Source organism: Chenopodium album, chromosome 4 (assembly GCF_948465745.1).
Source record: "Chenopodium album chromosome 4, dcCheAlbu1.1, whole genome shotgun sequence".
Taxonomy (NCBI): domain Eukaryota; kingdom Viridiplantae; phylum Streptophyta; class Magnoliopsida; order Caryophyllales; family Amaranthaceae; genus Chenopodium; species Chenopodium album.
The window spans coordinates 59,280,576-59,302,662 of NC_137837.1; the positions used below are offsets into that span (position 1 = coordinate 59,280,576).

The following is a 22,087-nucleotide window of genomic DNA, read 5'->3' on the forward strand; positions in this document are numbered from 1 at the left end:
TCTTGATGTAGAATGGACAACCATTAGCTTTGGTTTTGGTGTCCTTCCGTATCGCGTTCTCCAAATCTCTCGGCTTGCTCCTTCGTGACCTATCACATCGCAAATACCGATACGGCCGACCATCTCTGGTTTTGTTATAAGACGATTTCACCAATATAAATCCCAATTTTATGGAAACACCATTAGCCCATGTAACTGCATTGTCAAATGTAGGAAAAAACGTATGGGTGACAAAATTCCCACTATAATTCACACCGTCACCGCCTTCCTCAGATTTCATATCCTATACAAATTAAACAAAACATGGTTTATGTCAAAATAATAATAATAAAAACAATAATAATAATAATAATTATAATAATAATAATAATAATAATAATAATAATAATAATAATAATAATAATAATAATAATAATAATAATAAAAACAATACTAATAATAATAATAATAACAATACTAATAATAATAACAACAAATACAAAACAATAACAATATTAATGATAATAAAAAATTATAACAACAACTACAAAACAATTTATAAGACCATAACATTAATTAATTAATAAATAATAATAATAATAATAATAATAATAATAATAATAATATTAAAATTATATTTCTACTAATTAATAATAACAATATCAACAACAGCAACAATAAAAATAACAGCAACAACAACAATAATAATATCAACTACAACAACAACAATAATATCAACAATAACAACAACAACTACGATAATGATAATAATAATAATAATAATAATAATAATAATAATAATAATAATAATAATAATAATAATAATAATAATAATAATAATAATAATAATAATAATAATAATAATATTTTCAATAATAATAATAATAATATAAATAATAATAATAATAATAATAATAATAATAATGTAACAAAAAATAAACATATTACTAATAATCATATTAATACAACAAAATTACATTAATTATCAAATACTAAATCACAACAATAATCACAAGACCACGAAAAAAAAATACATAAAAAAAAACTTAATTAACATAAAAAAAATTAAATAACCGTACTTAACATTTAAAAAAAATATATGAATAGGGACATCCGCCTAAAATTTCCGGATGTCCCTTGGTACATCCGCCAAAAATTTCCGGATGTACCATGGAACATCCGGATTTTTTAGGCGGATCCCATCTTCCGCTTGAAATTTCCGGATGTTCCATGGTACATCCGGAAATTTTAGGCGGATGTACCTAGGACATCCGGAAATTTTAGGCGGATGTCCTAATTACCGAAAATAATAATAAAAAAAAAACTTACAGAATGATCCGACGCATTCTCCGGCGTACGTATGTTCCACTCGCCGTCCATGACCCAAGACCCGTCGGAAAATTTCACGATTTTTTAAAATAGAAAATTTAGGTGGTCGTGGGGACCGATTTGGTTGCAAGGTCGTGGGGACCGATTTTGGGAGGCTCGGGACATCAATGTCGTGAAGTGAGGGGACCGTTTCATGTATTGTGTCCAAATGGGGAACAAGGTCCTTTTTATAACACAAATTGCATAAAGGGCATAGTGGTCCATTCAAGTCAAAAAGGGAGCGTTACCTGGTAAAATGGGAGCGACAAATAGCAGTTGAGTTTGGAAGTTGATTCCCTGATCAAAGGTCCCATTTTTCCTGCAAAATTCGACAGCATGTAGCCTCCTTCAACCCCTCTTCACTCTCCTCTTACTCACTCAATATTCCCAGATTTTCTCTCTCCTTCTTTTACCGACTACCTGAATCGTCGGTCAACATCACCACTTCTTCAACTCTTCATATTATTCGAGGTACTTGAGAATCTAATTCTATTTTGGTTTTGTAATTGATTTTTTTTTTAATTTTTTTTTTATGGTTTATGAAAGTTATTTTGCAATGTATGTTGTGATTTTAATTTAAATGATTATGATTTGCGGATTTGGAATTTTAGAATTGTGAAATTGTTTCTGAATTTATTTGTTGGCAATTGAATTATGTTATTAACCGGAAAAGATCAGTAAGTAAGTTTGCTCGAATAAGAAAAAAAAAACCATTAATCTAGCAACACCAGAACAAAATACAGTAGGTGATTACATTTGTAATAAGATTGTTACAACAGCTTTCGTCGGCGTTGTCGTATTTTGCTTTGTACTTACGGCTTATGCAGACGATGATAAGATACCGGATATCCTATAACAAATAGGCACTAGACAAGCAAGTATTGCATAAGACTAGTATTCTTTTGTGTTCAATTTGTGTACATAGTCTTAGAAAAACTTGTGAGTATATAGGCGACGTTAAACAAGATACCACATATCCTTAAACAAACAGGCACTAGACAAGCAAGTATTTCTTTGTGTTCAAATTGTGTACATACTTAGTCTTAGAAAAACTTGTGAACAGTGGCGGAGCCAGGATTTATAATTCGGGGGGACAAATTTCAGATGTTTAATAAAATCGACAAAAAAATTTAAGAAAAAAAGATGATCACATAAATTTGCTTAATATATATTTTTTTATGGACAAGACAATTATTCTTATATGGAAAAAGAGGAGTTTTTATAAGTTTCATTGCATATTAAGAAAATTATCAACAAAAAAAATATTTTTTTGTTGGTGAACCCCAATTGTAAGTTATGTGATCCCCGATAATCGAAAAATACGATTTATCGAATAACAATATGAAAATAGATATAAAGGGATTTGGGTTACATTCCGAAAAAGAAAAAAAAAACACAACTTTATTTGACTAATGAAATTATTAAAGTGTGTTATGTAAAATTAAAATTAGAAATTTAGTTCCAAACACTATAAAATAAAAAATTTGAATTTAGGCACACATAATCAAAGATATAAAAAAAAAATGAAGATATGTAGTTGAATAGCAAATTATTAATTATTATCAAAAAGGCGGTACTTGATTAAAGTTAACTGAAAATAGTTAGAGGTTTAAAAACTTATTATACTTTAAATTTATAAATTATATATTATAAAATGAAATCCAAAACAAGTATATAAAAAAGGGGAGAAATCCAAAAACAAGAAAATGAAGTTAAATGGCAGCACTTTGTATAAATTATAAAATGAAATAAATATTAAGTCCAAAGAGAGGGTTAAAAAAAAAAAAAGGATACAAAAAATTGTATGTGTGAAGAATCGATCCGTGAGACAATAGGAGGAAAGGAAGCCTTATTCAAGGCCCAACAACCACTAGACCATAAAAAAAATGATAAAAGATGGTTCAACTACATATCTTTGTACCAAAAATGAAATTGCATACGTATTTTGTACCAAAAACTAAACATCTAGGGAAACAAACAGGCACTAGACAAGCAAGTATTTCTTTGTGTTCAAATTGCATACGTATGTAGTCTTAGAGAAACACGTATGCCTATGTTATATGGACTCAAGTAACTATGTTCGACATGGGTATGTGTCCAAGCGTCCGACTCGACTATTTTGTTAAATGAAGTTAAATGGCAGCACTTTGTATAAATTATAAAATGAAATAAATATTAAGTCCAAAAAGAGGGTTAAAAAAAAAGGATACAAAAAATTGTATGTGTGAAGAATCGATCCGTGGGACAATAGGAGGAAAGGAAGCCTTATTCAAGGCCCAACAACCACTAGACCATAAAAAAAATGATAAAAGATGGTTCAACTACATATCTTTGTACCAAAAATGAAATTGCATACGTATCTTTGTACCAAAAACTAAACATCTAGGGAAACAAACAGACACTAGACAAGCAAGTATTTCTTTGTGTTCAAATTGCATATGTATGTAGTCTTAGAGAAACACGTATGCCTATGTTATATGGACTCAAGTAACTATGTTCGACATGGGTATGTGTCCAAGCGTCCGATTCGGCTATTTTGTGAAAAAAAATCCATGATTTTGAACCAAAAGTGAAGTGTCCAACGACATAACGACATGGGTACCTGAGGTGAAATGAAGAGTTCATATAACATAAACGTATGCACTAGCATAAAGCTTATCAATTGGAGAGTTATTTTTATCAAATATACTAGCTAGTCACTAGCCACCTGCAACATAGAACTGCTGCTTTATGTTCATCGAAGGATTGCATCATGGCCGTCTTAGAAGGATTAATTGAATCTGAACACAAGAAGAGCCTATAGTAGGTTTATAAACTGAAGATAAATTATATAATCAATATATAAAGCTAAACTTTTAGCCAGGTCACGAGACATTTCAACTTTTCACCAAGTGTCATGCCACGTAAGCGATAGTTAATTAATAATATACACATAAGATTTATTTGAATGTTTTATTTTTTAGAATAGGGAAAAGCAGAATAGATTCGATAAGATAAAAATGTTATTTTAGAGTTTTATTTTCAATAAAATTTGGATAAATTTAGTAGGATAAAAAGGTTAAATTAGAGTTTTGTTTTCAATAAAACTTTTGTTTAGAATTTTTTTTAATAAAATACCAATATTTCTATACAAATGACGGATCCGGAGAGGTACAAAAGGAAAAATTAAAAAAATCAAAGAGACGTGTTATTATATATAGTCGTTCTCTTAAGCCTTAACATGGACCAACATTTCCCTAGATGTTTAGAGATCACATCTTTAGAAAACTATTCTTTTTGGTTGTACATTATTAGTTCTTATTATTTTAGATTGTCAAGTGATTTTTTCATAAAATACCCATAAACAAACAATCATTGTCAAGTAATTATTAATCTTCAAATTACATAGATATTTTAGATGAAATTTTTTATTTTAAAATTCAATAAATAACCCGGACATCGCACGTGGCATAAAACTAGTATTTAAATAAAGCGAAGCCTAGGAATTGAAATGCTTATACACTCTAGGATGTTTGGTTTGGAAAATGGAAACGGAGTGTAAAGGAAACAAATAAGGGGGAAATGAATCATTTAGATATTACCTTTTCATTTGTTTGGTTTAACCATGGTAAGGGTATTTGTTACCCCAAGTTTTTTTGAGAGGTAACTAATGAGGGGTAACCATGCTATCAAATCAAACACACTATAGCGATATTGGTTTAATCTAATCTGTTTCCAATCCAAAAAATACACTAACCAAACACCCCCTTTATGTGTCTCACTAATACATTTGCACTGGGATGGTTCTTCGCTTTGCTTTAAATCAAACCACACGCTCCACTAATTGTATGACCTCTATCAATTACCGTGAGTTATTGCAGAATTTACTTTTGTTGTTGAGAACTTCCCTAGGATTTTTCAATTTTCTTTCTGAGACGTTGGCTCGTTTTGGTTGTAAATAAATGGAAATAATACTTTTTGCTCCGTTTGGTAACCGTGTATAAACAATGATAATGGGAATGAATTTATATGTAATTTTTGAAATAAATTCCAGGTTCAAACCCATAATCTCTCAACATAACCCCTAATTTGTCTATATTTCTTTATAATTTTCATTCCTACCTAATATCACATGTCAAGAGTTAATGGAAAAGCATGAAGAGAATGTTGAAAGTTCTTGAAGTAAAACAAAGAAGTTAGGGTGTTTATTATTTTGACGGTTGGGATTTAATGGCTATTGGAATCCCTTAATTTTAGCTTCCTCTTATTGCTAATTTAATGGGGCATTATTGCTGATTAATGTTGTTACTTAAAAGACTAGCCGCTACTCTTTTAATGTTGATTAAAGCTAGCTCTTATTGGGGATTAATGGGTGGATGTTACACCAATTGATTGATGACCATTTTCCCCTAAATTGCAGGTTGTTTTTTCTCCCTCCATTGCCTTATAAATCAACATTATTCACCTCCGGAAAAAATACAACAATTAGTCTCCTTTCCTCTCTAAATATATCTAAACACGAATTCTTTCTATTTGTTTTCTGGGCAAGTATTCTGGGTTCCAGTCGGGTTTGTGAGTGCACATAAACTCCGGCGCCGTGCTTATCCTGGAGGGCGACCGCTTCTAGTCTACTGCACCGGGAGGTAGCGCGGAATCGTCTTTTAGGTCAGTGGTTCTCCACGACGCGGCTATTGTCAATTGGTCTACACAACATTGAGATAAGTGTTTCCGACCCGTTTAATTTGCATATCTTCTAACAATCTAAAAGACGATTGATATGATTTCTAAATATTTGATTTTTTGATATGTCAAATTTAGACAATGTTGTGATTTGATGTATTCTGATTGTTAAGATATTTTAGTCAAGAATATATCTTCGTATATATTTCGGTTACTTGATTATAGCCTAGAATATTTTTGTAATTAGTTGTTGCCTAATATATAGCTATGTCAGTAGCTTGTGATAAGCTTGGTAGATTGCATATATTGCCAATAGTGCAAAGGACATCACTCACGGATTATAATTCTAATATGGTATCCGTAGTTATGATGTGGTTTTGTTTGGAGCAATCTTTTCTTGTGTATGTGATTAGTCATATTACTATTGCAATGATGAATGATTTCATTGAATTTATGCTTATAATGTGAATGTATTATGGAAAGTCTGGTTTTGATTTCACCGTCTCGACTTTTCTCAAAGAAGTTTTCCATAAATTGTTTCCTTAATTTACTCAATGGATACTTAAACTAGGAAATGAATTATCCTAGGCTATAAACTAGGAATTGTTATAATTGTGATTTGTGATCTATTACTCCGTATTGTTTTTATATGTTAGCTATGTGTCTTATAGGCTTTAGTTTATTTGTACATGGTTTTGCCTAATTTTAATTAGTGGGTAATTTTGTGTTTTCAATAATTTATTGCATTTGTGCAATATCATGCTTGATATTTTTCGATTCTCATATGTATGAGTTGGTTTTTCAAGTTGATGCATTGTCTAATGGGAAATATTGTTATCATTAACTTGCTATTTTACACGCTCAAGTCGATTGAGTTACACGATATTTTAGATTCTTTGTTTTTGTATTGGGCTTAACGTTCTCATATTTTGTATCTCTTAATTGGATTGATTTTGTTTACATATGTTATCGTGTGTATCCTAAACTTTGATTTGCATATTGGTTTAGTCCAATTACAAAGATTTATCTTCTTTGTAGTTATTATTTTCTAATACCTTTTCAAAAATTCTTGAGATAAATTTTAGGACTAGGTTCTTACTCGCGGATTTTCGGGAGCATTCCCAAAGATGACCCACGATCAAAGGTCATCCTTGGTCGGTTTGAGCTGAAATTTTGGGAGTATGTTTGGGACACATGAGGCTTATTTTTCAACGGTTTAATTCAAGGGAGGTTCATTCTAAACTAAGTCTCGTGTTATTATGTTTATCATCTGGTTTAATTTCTAGTAATTATCTTAACAAATATATGCTTTTGTGGGTGTTGACAAAGTACGTTAAATGTTGAATTTGTCAATTAAATATTTGTTGAATGATTAATAGAAAGTAAAAGTTATAATGTCGATATTTATGAGTACGGAGTATGATATTATATTTCACATAATCAGTTACCTTTAATTTGTTGGTTCTACATTTTGTGGAGTAACTTGTTATTCAGTATGATGCTTTTAAGCAATGTTTTAACATTTTTTTTGAGGTGCATGTATGTACTCCGGGTACTACTTTTATCATGATTCATGTATGTGTTGAGTATGGAGTTGATGAGATGTACTATATATGTCAATTGCTTGAATCCATGATATGAAATACTCGTATTTAGAAGCTTTATTCATAACTCAATTGATCTCATTACTTTATCCTCGGTTTAACATGTTTGTGTGAAACTTAGTATTCTTAAACTTGTTGAGTTTTGTGAAGAGAAATTATGTGATAATTTTACTTAAGGAGATTGTATGGCTTTCTCTTTGGAGAATTTTCGAGTAAAGTATTTTGGGAATTGACTACGATTTTCCAATATTTTATGATGGTTTAATGTTACTGTCTATGACTCTTTATTGTGTTATAATTCTTTATGAATAAAGCATGAATAATTTGTAAATGCCTTGAATTTTATATGGTGGATTGGGAGTTAATATTTTGAGGTGTTGTTGAATTATTATCTTTGATTAATTCAATGTTTCAAATATCTCTGCTCTTGTCCACTTTATATATTATTATACCTAGTGTTATGACATAGCTGTGATTTTTTTTTTTTTTTTTTTTTTTTTTTTTTTTCCAACCATGTATTTGTTTATGCTCTATTTTGGTATTTGAACCTTGTCCTTTCATGTGAGGGTTCATGTTTTATAAACTTATGCGTTTTCTTTATAAGAAATCTATGTTGGTGCATTGGTAAGGGTTTTGAATCGGACTTTGTTGTCCAATGTGGGGGAAGTAATAAAGAATCGGTGTTGGACTCAAAGTCTTGCTTAGTTTTTGCTTGATAAATTGCATATCCTCATTGATTCTTTATTGAATAAATTGTCTTTGAGCATATATGTGTATTATTACTATGTTTCAAGTGGTTGGATATCCAAGTTGGATTACTTGAATCTAGTAGGAATGAGTGACATTAATGTTAGAATTTTATATTGTTTAATGCAAAGCCTAAAAGTGGTTAATTGAGCTAGAGATGGTTTATGATTGAGTTTTCCTTACAAGTTTGTTTTGGTATCTCTATGTCTTTAGAGTATTAACTTTGAATTAGTGGAATATCATGAGTGATTGTTTTCATGGAAGAAGTCCTTGATTATGAGTTAGGTTATGTCTAACTATGTGTAGAATTCTACAATCTTTTCCTTAGGATTGTAATGCTTGATATTTCTTCTATGGATTTTGTTGTTAATACATTTGAGTTTTGCTGAAAGTTTTTAAGGCTAAACTTGTGATTTAGATGAGTCATTGCTCAGATAAGTTTTTTTGAATTTATTAATTATATGGGAGAAATTTGTGTCCGTTTAGTAGTCTTATGTTTCTTGGGAACTATTCTTAATCTGACATTGCTTTTTATGTAAGTAGATTAAGCAAGTATACTCTTAACTCGAGCAATGATCATTAGATAGATTTGAGAAGGATGCATAAGTACTTGAAAAGTACAAAAGATAAGAGTTTGCACTATTGCAAGAAGTTTCCATGAGGTCTTGATGTTCGACAATGATTTCAAACTCAAGTGGTTATGTTTGCACCACTAAGTGGTGGAGCTATGTTTTGGAAATTGTGCAAAGCAACCTTGTTTTGCTATGTTTGTTTTGGAATAATCTAAATTTATTGCTCTTGAATTGACAGGTAATGAGGCAAGATGATCAAGAGTATATGGCTCTTATGAGCAAATGTGTTTGCAAATATCCCATTGAAGGGGAATTCGTTGAGATTTGCAAATCATGGTTACTTTTGATTGAACCATGCTTATAAGGTTGATGTCAAAGATGATTTGTTGAATGGGGTGATATCACTAGACTACATTAAGTCTAAAAGAAATGTTACGGATCCGTTAACTAAAGGCCTATGAAAAAAAAACTAGTTTTGGAAACATCGGAAGAGATGGGGCTAAAGCCCGTGGTATGAATTGTGAAATAGTGAACTCCTACTCACCATGAGTTCAAAGGGGAACATTATGTCATAATTCGGAAGCACATTTTTATTTTATTTGTCCATCTCTAGATGTTTGTTTGTGCTTAGCAACAAATGAGAAGGAGGTTGAGCATACGGCTCTTAATGAACCCATATCCATATTTTGGAGGTGTGTTGTAGCTCACACTTGATGGAGTTCACCTACTTAGGTGTGGAAGTGTGGCCGCTTCCTATGAGTATTTCGTGGGCTTATACTCTAGAGCACCTATGAGCATCCAGGCTGGACGTATGGCCAGTATAATGCGTTATCTTTATTCGCGGAATTTCAGAATATTATACATGTTCAATTGTGTGGCTCAAAGTGACGGGTCCCTAACTCCCTATTGAGTTCAAGACGAAAGTCACTTGGTAGGTGAGGGATCATAGCTTGATGTCCACTATGTGTTAATTCAAGTCGCGAGACATTGACACTTATGCAATTGTTTTGTTTTGCCCAGAATTCATTTTTCTTTCTTTCTCTCTTTTCACTTCTTCGAACCTGTGGGGGATTGTTGGAAGTTCTTGAAGTAAAACAAAGAAGTTAGGGTGTTTATTATTTTGACGGTTGGGATTTAATGGCTATTGGAATCCCTTAATTTTAGCTTCCTCTTATTGCTAATTTAATGGGGCATTATTGCTGATTAATGTTGTTACTTAAAAGACTAGCCGTTACTCTTTTAATGTTGATTAAAGCTAGCTTTTATTGGGGATTAATGGGTGGATGTTACACCAATTGATTGATGACCATTTTCCCCTAAATTGCTGGTTGTTTTTTCTCCCTCCATTGCCTTATAAATCAACATTATTCACCTCCGGAAAATATACAACAATTAGTCTCCTTTCCTCTCTAAATATATCTAAACACGAATTCTTTCTATTTGTTTTCTGGGCAAGTATTCTGGGTTCCAGTCGGGTTTGTGAGTGCACATAAACTCCGGCGCCGTGCTTATCCTGGAGGGCGACCGCTTCTAGTCTACTGCACCGGGAGGTAGCGCGGAATCGTCTTTTAGGTCAGTGGTTCTCCACGACGCGGCTATTGTCAATTGGTCTACACAACATTGAGATAAGTGTTTCCGACCCGTTTAATTTGCATATCTTCTAACAGAGAACACATGCTTGTGGGATGAGGTTGTGTTCCCATAGATATTATATGTTGTTTCCATAGTAAATTACACTTAAAGTTCATTCCCATTATTACAATTTAGGCTTTCCCAAACTGTTTTACTGCGTATGGGCTCACTTGTAATTCTGGTTTTTTTAATTCTCTTTCTGAGGAGACATTGTCCTTTTGTGCACTATGAGGAGTGTTAATGCATATTTTTTCTTTTTGAATAAAATTGGATGATCCGAAAATGTCATATGTTTAGCTTTCAGTTTCTCACAACTAAGATGAAAATTGGTATCAGGGTTCTCACTTGTATTAACCAAACATCTTTGCATGAAGTTTATACCCAAAGCGAAGAACAACAAAGACATAGGAATACAGGATTACCTTGTCAGGTTTGGTAGGATATCCCTTAACTCCTTAAGGAAACCTTATTCATACAAAACAGACTTTAGAAAGCGTTACTCAATTGAATCATAGGCTTTCTCATCATGTCTACCTTAATCATACTTATAAGGGATGTATGTTTTTAGTTAGAGGCAAGCAAGATATTTTCCTTCAAGGAATAAAGCTAGAACATCACACCTCACCAATTACGTACTTTTCGCAATATAGTAGTTAAGATCTTATGAATCAATAAATCATCTTGTAAGTTAGAGAGCAATAAACAATACAAGTAGTTTCTATTTTAATTTTAGTGCTAATTGCTAACTGAGTTAAGTATACAAGTACAATGGTTTTTAGGTGTGATTAAATGACTGAATTAGGTTTAAAAAATTGATTGGTTGCCTTAATTTTGTCACTGATGGATTAGTTGATCACTTTCAAAATAATACTTTGGTCACTTACATGGAGAGAGTGTCTTTAGATTAATGATTACGATATCATGAGCAGTTTGAACAAAAACATGTGAAGAATAGTTTTGATTTATTTACAATTATTTAAGCACTATCATCATGTTTCCTTAGGAACAAAATAGCAAATTGTTAATTTGTAGTTTATTAATTATTTTTATTTGTAGAAGTTTATTTTAGTACTGCATTTCAAAATTTCTAAATGTGTCTCTGAAGAAAAGTGTACTTTTTGTGGTGATTATTTTTGCAGGAATGAAATAAGTGTAAAAACAGTGATGGGGAGAGAGGGATATGTAGTTCCTGTGGACCCTCAGATGGGTTTAAGTGTGGGTCTAAAGAAGAAACCTGCTGGATCACGCAGTTGGATTTTGCTTGATTCTCCTGGTCAGGCTACCGTTCTTGATCTTGACAAGTATGCTATTATGCACCGTGTTCAAATTCATGCTCGTGATCTTCGTATATTGGATCCTCTTCTCTCTTACCCTTCCACTATTTTAGGTCGAGAGAAAGCTATTGTTTTGAACTTGGAGGTTCTTTTCTTACTTCAAATCTCGACAAATTATTTCAAATTTTCTTTTCTGCTTTTTCTCTTTGTCTCTGTGTGTCTTTTGCTGATTGGTATATTTATTTGGTGTTTTGGATGCTCAGCATATCAAGGCAATAATAACTGCTGATGAGGTATTGCCAATATTTAACATCTCTTTTTATTTTATTTTGGGATATGGCTCTTATCTTTTCTAATGCTGTCCAGATAACTGCTTTACATTTTGTAATATGTATTAGTTTGTTGGGTGTGTTTATTAATGGAACTGTAATGGGGAGCCAAGTTAAAATCTGAGATTTAACAAATGCACTATTTTGTTGCATTGTGCTCTTATAATGACCAATTACATGTAGTAAATGGCTTCTCTGATGTAGTTTTCATCAAAAAAATATCTGTAAGGTTTGGACTATAATTAATGTATTGGCTTATTTTATATTTTCGCTTGTGTGTTTAGCTTGTTTGTCAAGTTTTATTACAATTATGGGCTTGGGATCCTTAGTGTTGTATTGGCTTGGACTCTAATTAGGTTATTTTTGGTGTTTCTCATTTATTCTAATCTGCCTGTTAAAGTCACATTAGATATGTATTCTGTATGGGGTGTTTTGCTGACCCAGGATACTGTAATTGAAATAATTTCAAACAAGTAAAATTGCTAGTTTCAAGTTTATATAGACGAATAACAAATAGTCAAATAGTACTATAGTCCTATTAATGCTCATATATAATTCTGTTAACATTGGTGCCTCAAATTATTTCTCATTTTCTTAATGTTTTAGCTTAAAATCTAGTCTTTGTGAAAGAGTGAGACCTCAAGTACCCAAGGATGTGGTTTGTTACTTTGTTTATATACTTGTAGGTATTGCTTCGAGACCCTTTGGAAGAAAATGTAATCCCTGTTGTTCAAGAACTTCAGAGGCGCTTATCCCCAGGAAGTGCTGCACATAAAGTTCATGGAGATGGGAAGGAATCAGGAGGACATGATGTTGAAGCTACTGAAGAAGATGGTAAATTACATTCACTCTCAAAATCTCAAGGGTATTTTCATCCTTGATTATCATCCACGAAGGTGGGAATTGTGGGTTTTTGTCCTGCGAAGTTGTGATATTAAACCAACAACAACAACATAGCCTTAGTCCCAAAATGTTGAGTTGTGATGTTAAACCCATAGATATTATTTTCATTTTATCTTTCTTGTTTAAAAATGTTTTTTTAGCCTCTATATATTCCTTATGTCATTCTTCAATTGTTGTATCTGAACTCTCCTTTAGCTGATTATCTCCATCAAATTTGTAGAATCTCCCTTTGAATTCCGTGCACTTGAGGTAGCCTTGGACTCAATATGTAGCTTTCTTGCTGCACGTACTACTGATCTGGAAACTGCTGCTTATCCAGCATTGGATGAGCTGACGTCTAAGGTTAGTGTGCCACCGTAATGGGCTTTTTGAAAAATGTTTAGGCTCCCATGTCCTTTGAAAACTGTAACTTTGGTGGATTTGGTATTAGGTCAACTCTGTTAGGTATTATGCTTGTGAGATATTTGGATGTCGAATGTGGATCCTAACCCCCTGAGTCAAGATGTAAGAAATATCATAATCTTGAAATAAAGATCTGATCTTGAGTACCTTCTTGAAAAATTATAGTAAGTGAACTGGATATGACAAGTGCACTCGCCACTTGACCACCTCTTGGACGAATGCCTTGACTATTCAAATTGCTTAGACCACATCCTGAAGCTAAGTGATTTGATAATTTTAACTCTCCTTAATTGATTATCAAGAGCACACAAGAGCAAAGCACAAATCTTAAGCAAAACAAGTTGTATCAAGCTGAAGTTATTGTCATACAATACATCATTATGCGTTATTTATAGGCTTGAAATAAACCTACATCTACTAGGTTTAGCTTTCCTAAGTTGGTTAGGACAAGTCCCTCACTCAATAGCTATGAAACCGCCATTAGGAAACCTTGATTCCCCTTAGCATTAGCAAGTAACAACTAGCACACAGTTTTGCATGTTTTAGGAAACTTCAACTTTACTAAATTACATCAAACTCTAAATAAAGGAAACTAAGGCTAAAAACATGACTTAAGCTAGTCCAAGTAAAATGAATCCAAGTTGATTCCAAAACCTTGGGGCTAAAACTAGAAATCTAGTAAAGATAGACTAGGAGTAAATTTTTTTTATTCAAAAAAAGGAGTAAATTCCCACCTAGGTAGAACCTAGGGTTTAGCTTCGGCTCCTTCAAGTTGACTTGCTGTCCTTGTGAGTCTTGTCACCAAGCTTGCCTTTTGTCAACATCAAAACCCATAGGGTTGAGTAATAGAGTGATAGGCTCTACAAAAGAATTACCCTTTGTGTTCACATTAATGTCCTTTTTATAAAAAATAATTTTGCTTTCCATAATCCGTATCGGGGATGTTGGTTAGAAAATAATCACTTTTTCTCTCTTGTTTTGGCTTTATCAGTAATGCTGTCTAATCTGTTAAATATAAGTTGTAGCCTTATGTTCTATGAAGTATCTTGATTTTGTTGTAGAACTTTCTTAATTGCTAACATGTGGCTTGATCCAATTAATTCGATAGTTACATTTTTTTTTGTGTGTTTTAACATTAAAATCTTAGCTTTATATGAGTAACTACCATTGCAAAAAGTCACATCTCTTTTAATATTGTAAACCTCTCTATTTATTCCTAATTGGTTTAATTTTACACACAAAATCTCTTCTTTAATGTCCTAAAATATTTTGCATTATCTGTTACTCCATTTAATTATAGGTCACATATGTATGATAATTTCTCTTTATTTTCCTTCTACTTAGCAATACTGTTGTCGAAGTTACATCCTTTTCCTGGTTCTTAATACTACTAAAAATATAATATAAGCAAAATTCACAGCCCACTCATAAATCTAAATCACCTAAAATAATCTGATTTCTGTGCTAACTTGTGCTTATCTGCAGATAAGCAGCTGGAACTTGGACAGGGTAAGGAAATTGAAAAGTGCAATGACAAGATTGACTGCTCGTGTTCAAAAGGTTCTACTTTCTCATCTTTTGTTAATCCAACTATTTAATCAGCTAATTCTCTACATCTTTTATACTTTTGAAGACACCCTTTAAAGGTGGGGTTGAAAGGTTTTATTCTTAGATGTTATTTCTTGATTTTGCCTGTATTAAACTGATTTACTTGAAATACAAGGCTATATGTGCGATAAGGTTTTCATTTTTATTTTTTGATGATGGAGTTTTGAATTGTCAATTGTGTTTTACTATAATGACTTGCCAATCTAGCCTTTCTTTTTTATTTATCTCCAATTCCTTAGTTTTGTGTGTGTGTGTTTTTTTTTTTTTTTTTTTTTTTTTTTGGGGGGTGGGGGGGAGATGGTAAGGGAGTGGGAGAGTTATGGGCTGGGCATTCAACACTATTATCCAAGTTTGCCCTAATTTTAAATTTGCATGTAACAATGTCAAGTTAGATATTCTCATGATACTAGCATTTTAGCTGGGTATGTACCATGGTATAATTACTTCTTGTGCTTATATAATGGACCCTCCTACAGATGTTTGTCATGTATTCTATTCTGGCAGTCTCCAAATAATTGTCCTCTCACTTCAAAGGGAAAGCCCCCATGTAACTATTAACGCATGTGATGTGGGCTCTATGAGCCTCTGTTACTAATCCTTTGTCCCTCCTTCATTTATTAAAAATTTTGTATCATCTCGGGTATTTAAAATTTTTGGGAGGAGTAAATCAAAGAGAAGGGAAGGAGATGGTGGAGCTTCTATAACTCCTATAGTGGCACCACCACCAAATATCCCCATGCATGGCATTAAGTTCGTAGAACCATATCACTTGGATGTCTACAAGACACTCCACAGTCATGGCATACAGCCAAAGCCGTTTCTTTTGTAAAGAAACCATATCCGATTTGGGCATATAGGTGAAGGTGAAATGCCTAACTAAGAATTTTGGGTGCGAAAGTATCGTTAAGCTCCATGCCTAAACATACGAACGCCTCACCTTGTAGTTCCTTTCATCTTCCTGAGAAGAGGTGGTGGAAGGCACATCTGACAATGAAAGCATCAACCTCTACTTCTATTTGTTGACTAATGGTTATCCGTATGACAAGAAGATGGTGGGACTTTCTTTTTAAGATAATTTTTTCCATCATTCAAGCTTAAGAACTAGAATTTTTGTTATTTCTTTACCTAGAATAACTTTGTAAACACTCTGTATGTCTTCTTATTGTTGTAAGTTCAAGTAATTTGATTTTTGTAGGTGAGAGATGAGCTTGAACAACTTTTGGATGATGATGGTGATATGGCTGACCTTTACCTGTCCAGAAAGTTGGCTGCTCCTGCTTCACCTGTTAGTGGATCAGGAGCCAACTGGTTTCCTAGTTCCCCTACTGTTATCTCTAAGATATCGAGAGCAAGCAGAGCAAGTATGGTCACAGGTCGTGGTGATGAGAATGATGTTGAGGAACTCGAGATGTTGCTAGAGGTTATTATAACAATCTTTATTAGGTTTTATTTATTTATTTTTTTTTGGAAGAGATGACTTACTTTCTAATGGTGTGTCCTTACTTTATATTATCTTCTCTTTTAAACACTTGTATGAGCCTGCAATTTCTTGTACAAAGTGCAAGATAATGTTCGAGCCATTTGTTAGTGTGAATAATTTAACTGTAATCTTCATTTGCTCTGGATGTGAATTACAGGCTTATTTCATGCAAATTGACGGGACATTAAATAAATTAACAACGGTATGTATTGTAAAGAACTATGTAGCTTAATATGCAATCCTGTAGTTAATCTGCTTGCATCTATGTGAATAGAAGTTTATCTGAAATGTGGTGAATCTGCATATTGTTAGAGACAGGAATATCTGACCTAGCCCATGTAACTGTATTTTGTAGTCCAATTTAACATGTTGAGCAGCTGTGGTGATGATTGGTTCAAAATAGTGGAGATTGGGGAAGAGAGTAAGTTTTTTTTTATGAGTTAATAAAATAATTAGGCAAGAAACCCAAAGGGTATGGGAGGATTATTCATCATCTCAAGCTGTATATCAATTGACTCAATTTCTCTTTCTAGTTTATACATCCTTAACCTTAAGACTTGTAAAACAAGACTTTAAAACCTACTATAGCAAATCAAATAAAATAGGTTATGAAGTTGTAGACTGAAATTTGGGATATGGTCATATGGAAGGGGAAAAAAAAAACTCTTCAATATTCTTTTCATGTAAGTCATCTTGAGTTGTATATCAATTGGCTCAAGCTTTCATGCTAGTTTATTTGTCCATAACATTAATACTTGTAAAACAAGAAGTTAGAAGTTATTACAGCAATTCATGTAGAATAGGTCATGAAGCTAAAGACAATCATATTTACGACAATAAATAGCTTTTCACTTTAAAATAATTTCTTTTATATTAATTTTATTTTCAACGAATGTGGTTGGTGGTCAGTGAAGGTCAGCATTTTCCTAATATTTGTAGAGATACGATAGAAAATGCTTAAAAATGTGAGCCCTAAAATGTAATTTTGTAAGGGGATTCATTGTTTCTGTCAAAGGCCTCTTGGTCCAACTGAAATGGAAGATCTTAAGTGCCAGTTATGTCAACTCTCCGAATTTCTATTATACTTTGCTGATAATCTTAATCATATTTTCTTTTTGGTTCCTGTTATCTACAGTGCAACAAAGGTTTTTATGCACTGTATGCAATTTTAACATGTATGTCTCACCTCTAGCGTTGTTCTGTTAACTTGTTACATGAACCTTGTGAGAAAGGGCTCAGCGTTCCATCTTCCAATTAGCTTAATATAACCTACAATATTTTATTTGGCCAGAGAAAAAAATTCTGTATTGTGTTACTTGAGCTGGTTGCCTGTTGCTTACCCTTGTTGGTTAGTTGTCATTGTGTAAAGGAGTGGATTGGGATTGTTCGGGGTAATGGTGCTTGTGTAAATTGCATTCTGCACATTATACCTTTATTTTTTACAACCATAACATGATGAATTTAAATTGGAACTTGCAGCTTCGTGAATTCATTGATGACACTGAGGATTACATTAACATTCAGGTGAGTTAATCTTTTAGAATTGCTTCAATCTAGACTTTGATATCTGAAACATGAATGCCTCATTTGTTGTTACTGAAACTTGATCTTCTCTGCAGCTTGACAATCATCGAAATCAGTTGATTCAGGTGTGGACTCTCCCCTCTCTCCCCCTCTTCTGATGCTCGAATATATACAATCATGCTCGAATATAGAACTTTATTAGAATTGAAGCACCATTTGTTTTACTAAATTAATTGATCGTTATTTCCTTGTTTCTGAGGATCCTGCTTGTATTGGCTTTCCTCACTAATCTGCTAATTTCATACAGTATGTATCAGAGCGAACCTTTACCTGTATTTGACCCTAAGCACTTGATGCCATAAATTCTCCTCTTTCTTAGTTTCTTTCATGAGGGTGTTTTTCTTATTTTTTAATTTTTTTTATTTCTTATAAAGGATTTTCTTTCAAGATTTAGCTAGATGCAATAATTTTAAAAGTACATGGTAGATGAGCAACCGAACTGAATAAAGGCTGCCAAACTCAGATCCATTAAGTCAAAAGGCTTTGGCTAAAAGTTTTATGAGTATGTTGGGGTGTATAAAAGCGCTCCAATGTTAATCCATATGTCTTTGAGTGAACAATGCCAAAAAAACACTTTTGCTTATGAGTCTTGTTAACAATTTGTGCTTATTTTAATATTGCTAGCAAAAGGAATGGCTTCCTTTGCTTTGGTCATCTACATGTGGCTCTGGTTGATGTAATTATTGATGCAAGAGATACAAGAATAATATATGTGACAAAGGTCATGAAGTTGGTAGAGACACAAGGGAATTTTACCACTCCCTCTGCTTTTATGATGTACCCACCTTCCATTTTGGTGTGTTTTTATTTGGTGTACCTACCTGTTTAATATGAAGTACTTTGTATTTCACAAACACATTTCACTATCTTTCGATTCTTACCTCCATGTCCCTTTTTTTTTTTTTTTTTTTTTTTTGTTCTTCTAAATACACCTTTTCATTACTTTCCAGTAATTTATGTACGTTTTTGTTACACCCACCCACCTTTTTAATTCATGTCTCTTACTTCTTCTTACACCAACTCAACTCTCCAAAAAACAAGAGTCAAGAATTAATGGGTTCATCAAAAGAAAATAGATCCAATCTTCTCTCCTTTTGCTTGTTATCTTTAGTCTTATGGTTCAAAATTAAAGGCAATTCTTCTTTATGAGAATAGAAGATTTTATGTGGGGGAAACCTTGTAAAGCTTTGAGCAAAATGATGGGACTTAGCTCAAAGTCTGAAAATCTTGAGTTTATATCTAAGGGGTGTAAATAAAAGTGCTTAAACTTTAGGCTAAAAGCATCTAACTTGTATGGTATTGGAATTTTGTGTCAATTCCTTGATATTGCTAGGGACTCTGACTCAGGACTTTAGGAGCAATCAGTGTGACACTGTTTCTTAACTTCCAAATAATATTTTGTCAATTGGGAACCCAAAAGTTAGAGCAAGGAAGAACTGTGCTAGTATTCCCAACTTAATTTGCCTGTCAGTGAGAAAAACTGGTAACTAGATTGGGAATCCTGAATGCGGGTTTCACATGCAATTTAATGATTTCTTACATTATTTTTTTAATCTTCTAAACTTTTTTCAATAGTTATGTCATTTAAGGGTTTGAGATTACCTAGGTTGTCTATAATTGATACATGTGATTTGTTTCTTTGTGATTACTTATCATGCAGCTGGAGCTTTTTTTGAGTTCTGGAACTGTTTGCCTATCAATCTACTCTTTGGTGGCTGCAATTTTTGGCATGAATATACCTTATACTTGGATGGATAATCACGATTACATCTTTAAATGGGTACACAACACAGTTTTAGCATTTAAGTTCAGCTAGTAAATGTTGCCGCATTCAATTGTACTTAAAGGTCTTTCCATTTTGCAGGTGATTATCCTTTATGGTCTTTTTAGCGCTGTACTCTTTGTGGTTGTTGTCGCATATGCTCGTTTTAAAGGGCTTGTTGGATCATGAGCGTGTGGGATTATTAAGCTTTGTAAATCATTCATCTTTACACGAAGAAACAAGACCAATCTCTATCAAGAAGTAATTCTGGGTAACCTCATATACAAACATACATATCAATTGCATACTTGAATCAGTGCTAGCCCTTTTCATGTTTGTACTGATATTAAAATATAATCAAAACAATGCAATCCTTGGTAACCTTAGCAGACCTTGCTGAGGCTTTTTTGTTTTTATATTAAGTTCTCTTGTATAACTACTGAACCTCAAAATTAGGTGTTTCTTTGTCAGTAACAGCTCTTATTAACTAATGTAATCAATTGCATCACTTTCTTTGCTATTGAGAGCTTTTACTGAATTCTGATTTCTCAAGATATAATTACCATACTTAATTGTATATATGGTGGTCTTTTCAAGCTGTATTATCTACGTAGATGAGCTGCCATCGCAGCCTCCCTTAATCGATTTGTAGCAGATTAGCATTTGTATCTGCTGTAATGCTATATGTGTGCCCTCCTTCTATAGTAGTCTTAAGATTTATTTTATACTAGTCTCACCGGTTGCCACCAGAAATTAAAGAGATGAACTATCACATCCTTCTCCCACCACAAATTTTTAATGGAAGGAAGAGGAAACAAAGCAAGAGTTGAAGCAGTGCTACACCATACGACGCCAGATTTAGCAGGTTAAGTGTACTGAAAGACTGGGATGGCAATGGTAATTATCAGTAAATGTATTTCCAGTGTAAGCAGGAATGGGCAGAGTCATGGTATTTGCAGGTGCCAGAACTCATGCTGCTGAGTGCTGTCTATATCTTTATTTTTTTTTTCCCAGCTGTGACCGGTGTCATCTTGATAAGCGTAGTTTTATTTACCCAACTTCCCTTTTTTGCAACTTCCCTTAATCATGTTTCGGATAAGATTTTGGGGTCGATGTCGAACATGCCAAATTTTGCCGAGAAATGAGGTAATCTTTGCAACCTTAGCTATATAAACTTTACAAAAAAATGAAGACTGTTTAGATAAAATTTTAAAATTGTAAATCAAATATCAGTGTACAAAGACCTGTGATTTCACATAATGACATTAGAGCATTGCCATCAATGAGGAAAATTTTCCTCATGAGCAAAAATGTTGAGCAAAAATGATGAATTTGGTACTACAACAATGAGGAAAAAAAAATTTGCTCATGAGGAAGTCCAAAAATGCTCATAGGATGAGGAAATCTGATGATGAATAGTGTATAGTGGGCCCCACAAAAATTACTAATCGCAACTTTTTTTTTTTGCTGAGCCCACCCCCAAAACGACGCGTTTTGGGAAGCTGAAAGAACAAGCTTCCATCAAAACGCGTCGTTTTGATGGTTGCTCATGAAAAAAAAAATATATTTGCAGCCGCTGACAGGGCGCGTCAGCAGCGCCAATGAATGGCTGACACGCGTCCTGTCAGCATTTCTCACCCAATCAGAAAATTCCTACCGTTTTAAAACGGTCACATATCTAAACGGCTATTTTCGTTTAGATATAATTAAAAAAAAAAAAAAAAAATTTCACAAACGGTCTTAAAATTTTTTTCCCTACAAATAGACATCCATTTTGACATATTTTGACAAACTTTTAAAAAGCACAAATTTTTTCTTTTGCTAATTTTCTCCCAAATCTACTTACATCTAAATATTATTTTCTTATATAAATTTGAGAAAGGCTATAATTAAAAAAAAAAAAAAAATTCCCATAATTTTGTTTCGTTGTTTTAATTATAATTTCGGAGCAGTTTTGTTGTCAAGTAATTATTATTGTTGTTTATTTAAAAACAAAATTTTAATTTCTATTGTTAAGTTAATAAAGGGTTTTTTTTTGTGTTCCTAAGTAATTTGTTTTTTTTTAATTAGTCTAATATTTAATTAATACGTTATCGTTTATTTAATTTTTTATTGTAATTCCGGAGGTTTTTTTTTTAAAAAATAAAGTAATTATTGTTGTTATTTTAACATACAATCTAATGG

At 32.8% G+C, this 22,087-nt stretch overlaps 1 protein-coding gene across 1 annotated transcript; it reads left to right on the forward strand.

Moving 5' to 3' along the window:
• Positions 1–1,631: 1,631 nt before the first annotated feature.
• On the forward strand, positions 1,632–20,436 carry LOC145629156 (magnesium transporter MRS2-I-like). Its single transcript, XM_081681695.1, has 12 exons — positions 1,632–1,818; positions 11,701–11,980; positions 12,099–12,128; positions 12,851–12,998; positions 13,288–13,409; positions 14,955–15,029; positions 16,273–16,497; positions 16,715–16,759; positions 18,037–18,081; positions 18,177–18,206; positions 19,802–19,921; positions 20,006–20,436. Exons 2-12 carry the CDS (start codon positions 11,726–11,728, stop codon positions 20,090–20,092), a joined length of 1,182 nt encoding a protein of 393 aa, XP_081537821.1. The 5' UTR covers positions 1,632–1,818; positions 11,701–11,725; the 3' UTR covers positions 20,093–20,436.
• The last annotated feature ends 1,651 nt before the right edge of the window (positions 20,437–22,087 follow it).

Excerpts from the sequence above, each read along its gene's own strand:
- LOC145629156 (XM_081681695.1), top strand. The coding sequence starts at position 11,726 with ATGGGGAGAGAGGGATATGTAGTTCCTGTGGACCCTCAGATGGGTTTA. Across the intron at positions 16,498-16,714 it reads AACTCGAGATGTTGCTAGAG|GCTTATTTCATGCAAATTGA; the intron begins GTTATTATAACA and ends TGTGAATTACAG. Across the intron at positions 19,922-20,005 it reads ACGATTACATCTTTAAATGG|GTGATTATCCTTTATGGTCT; the intron begins GTACACAACACA and ends TCCATTTTGCAG.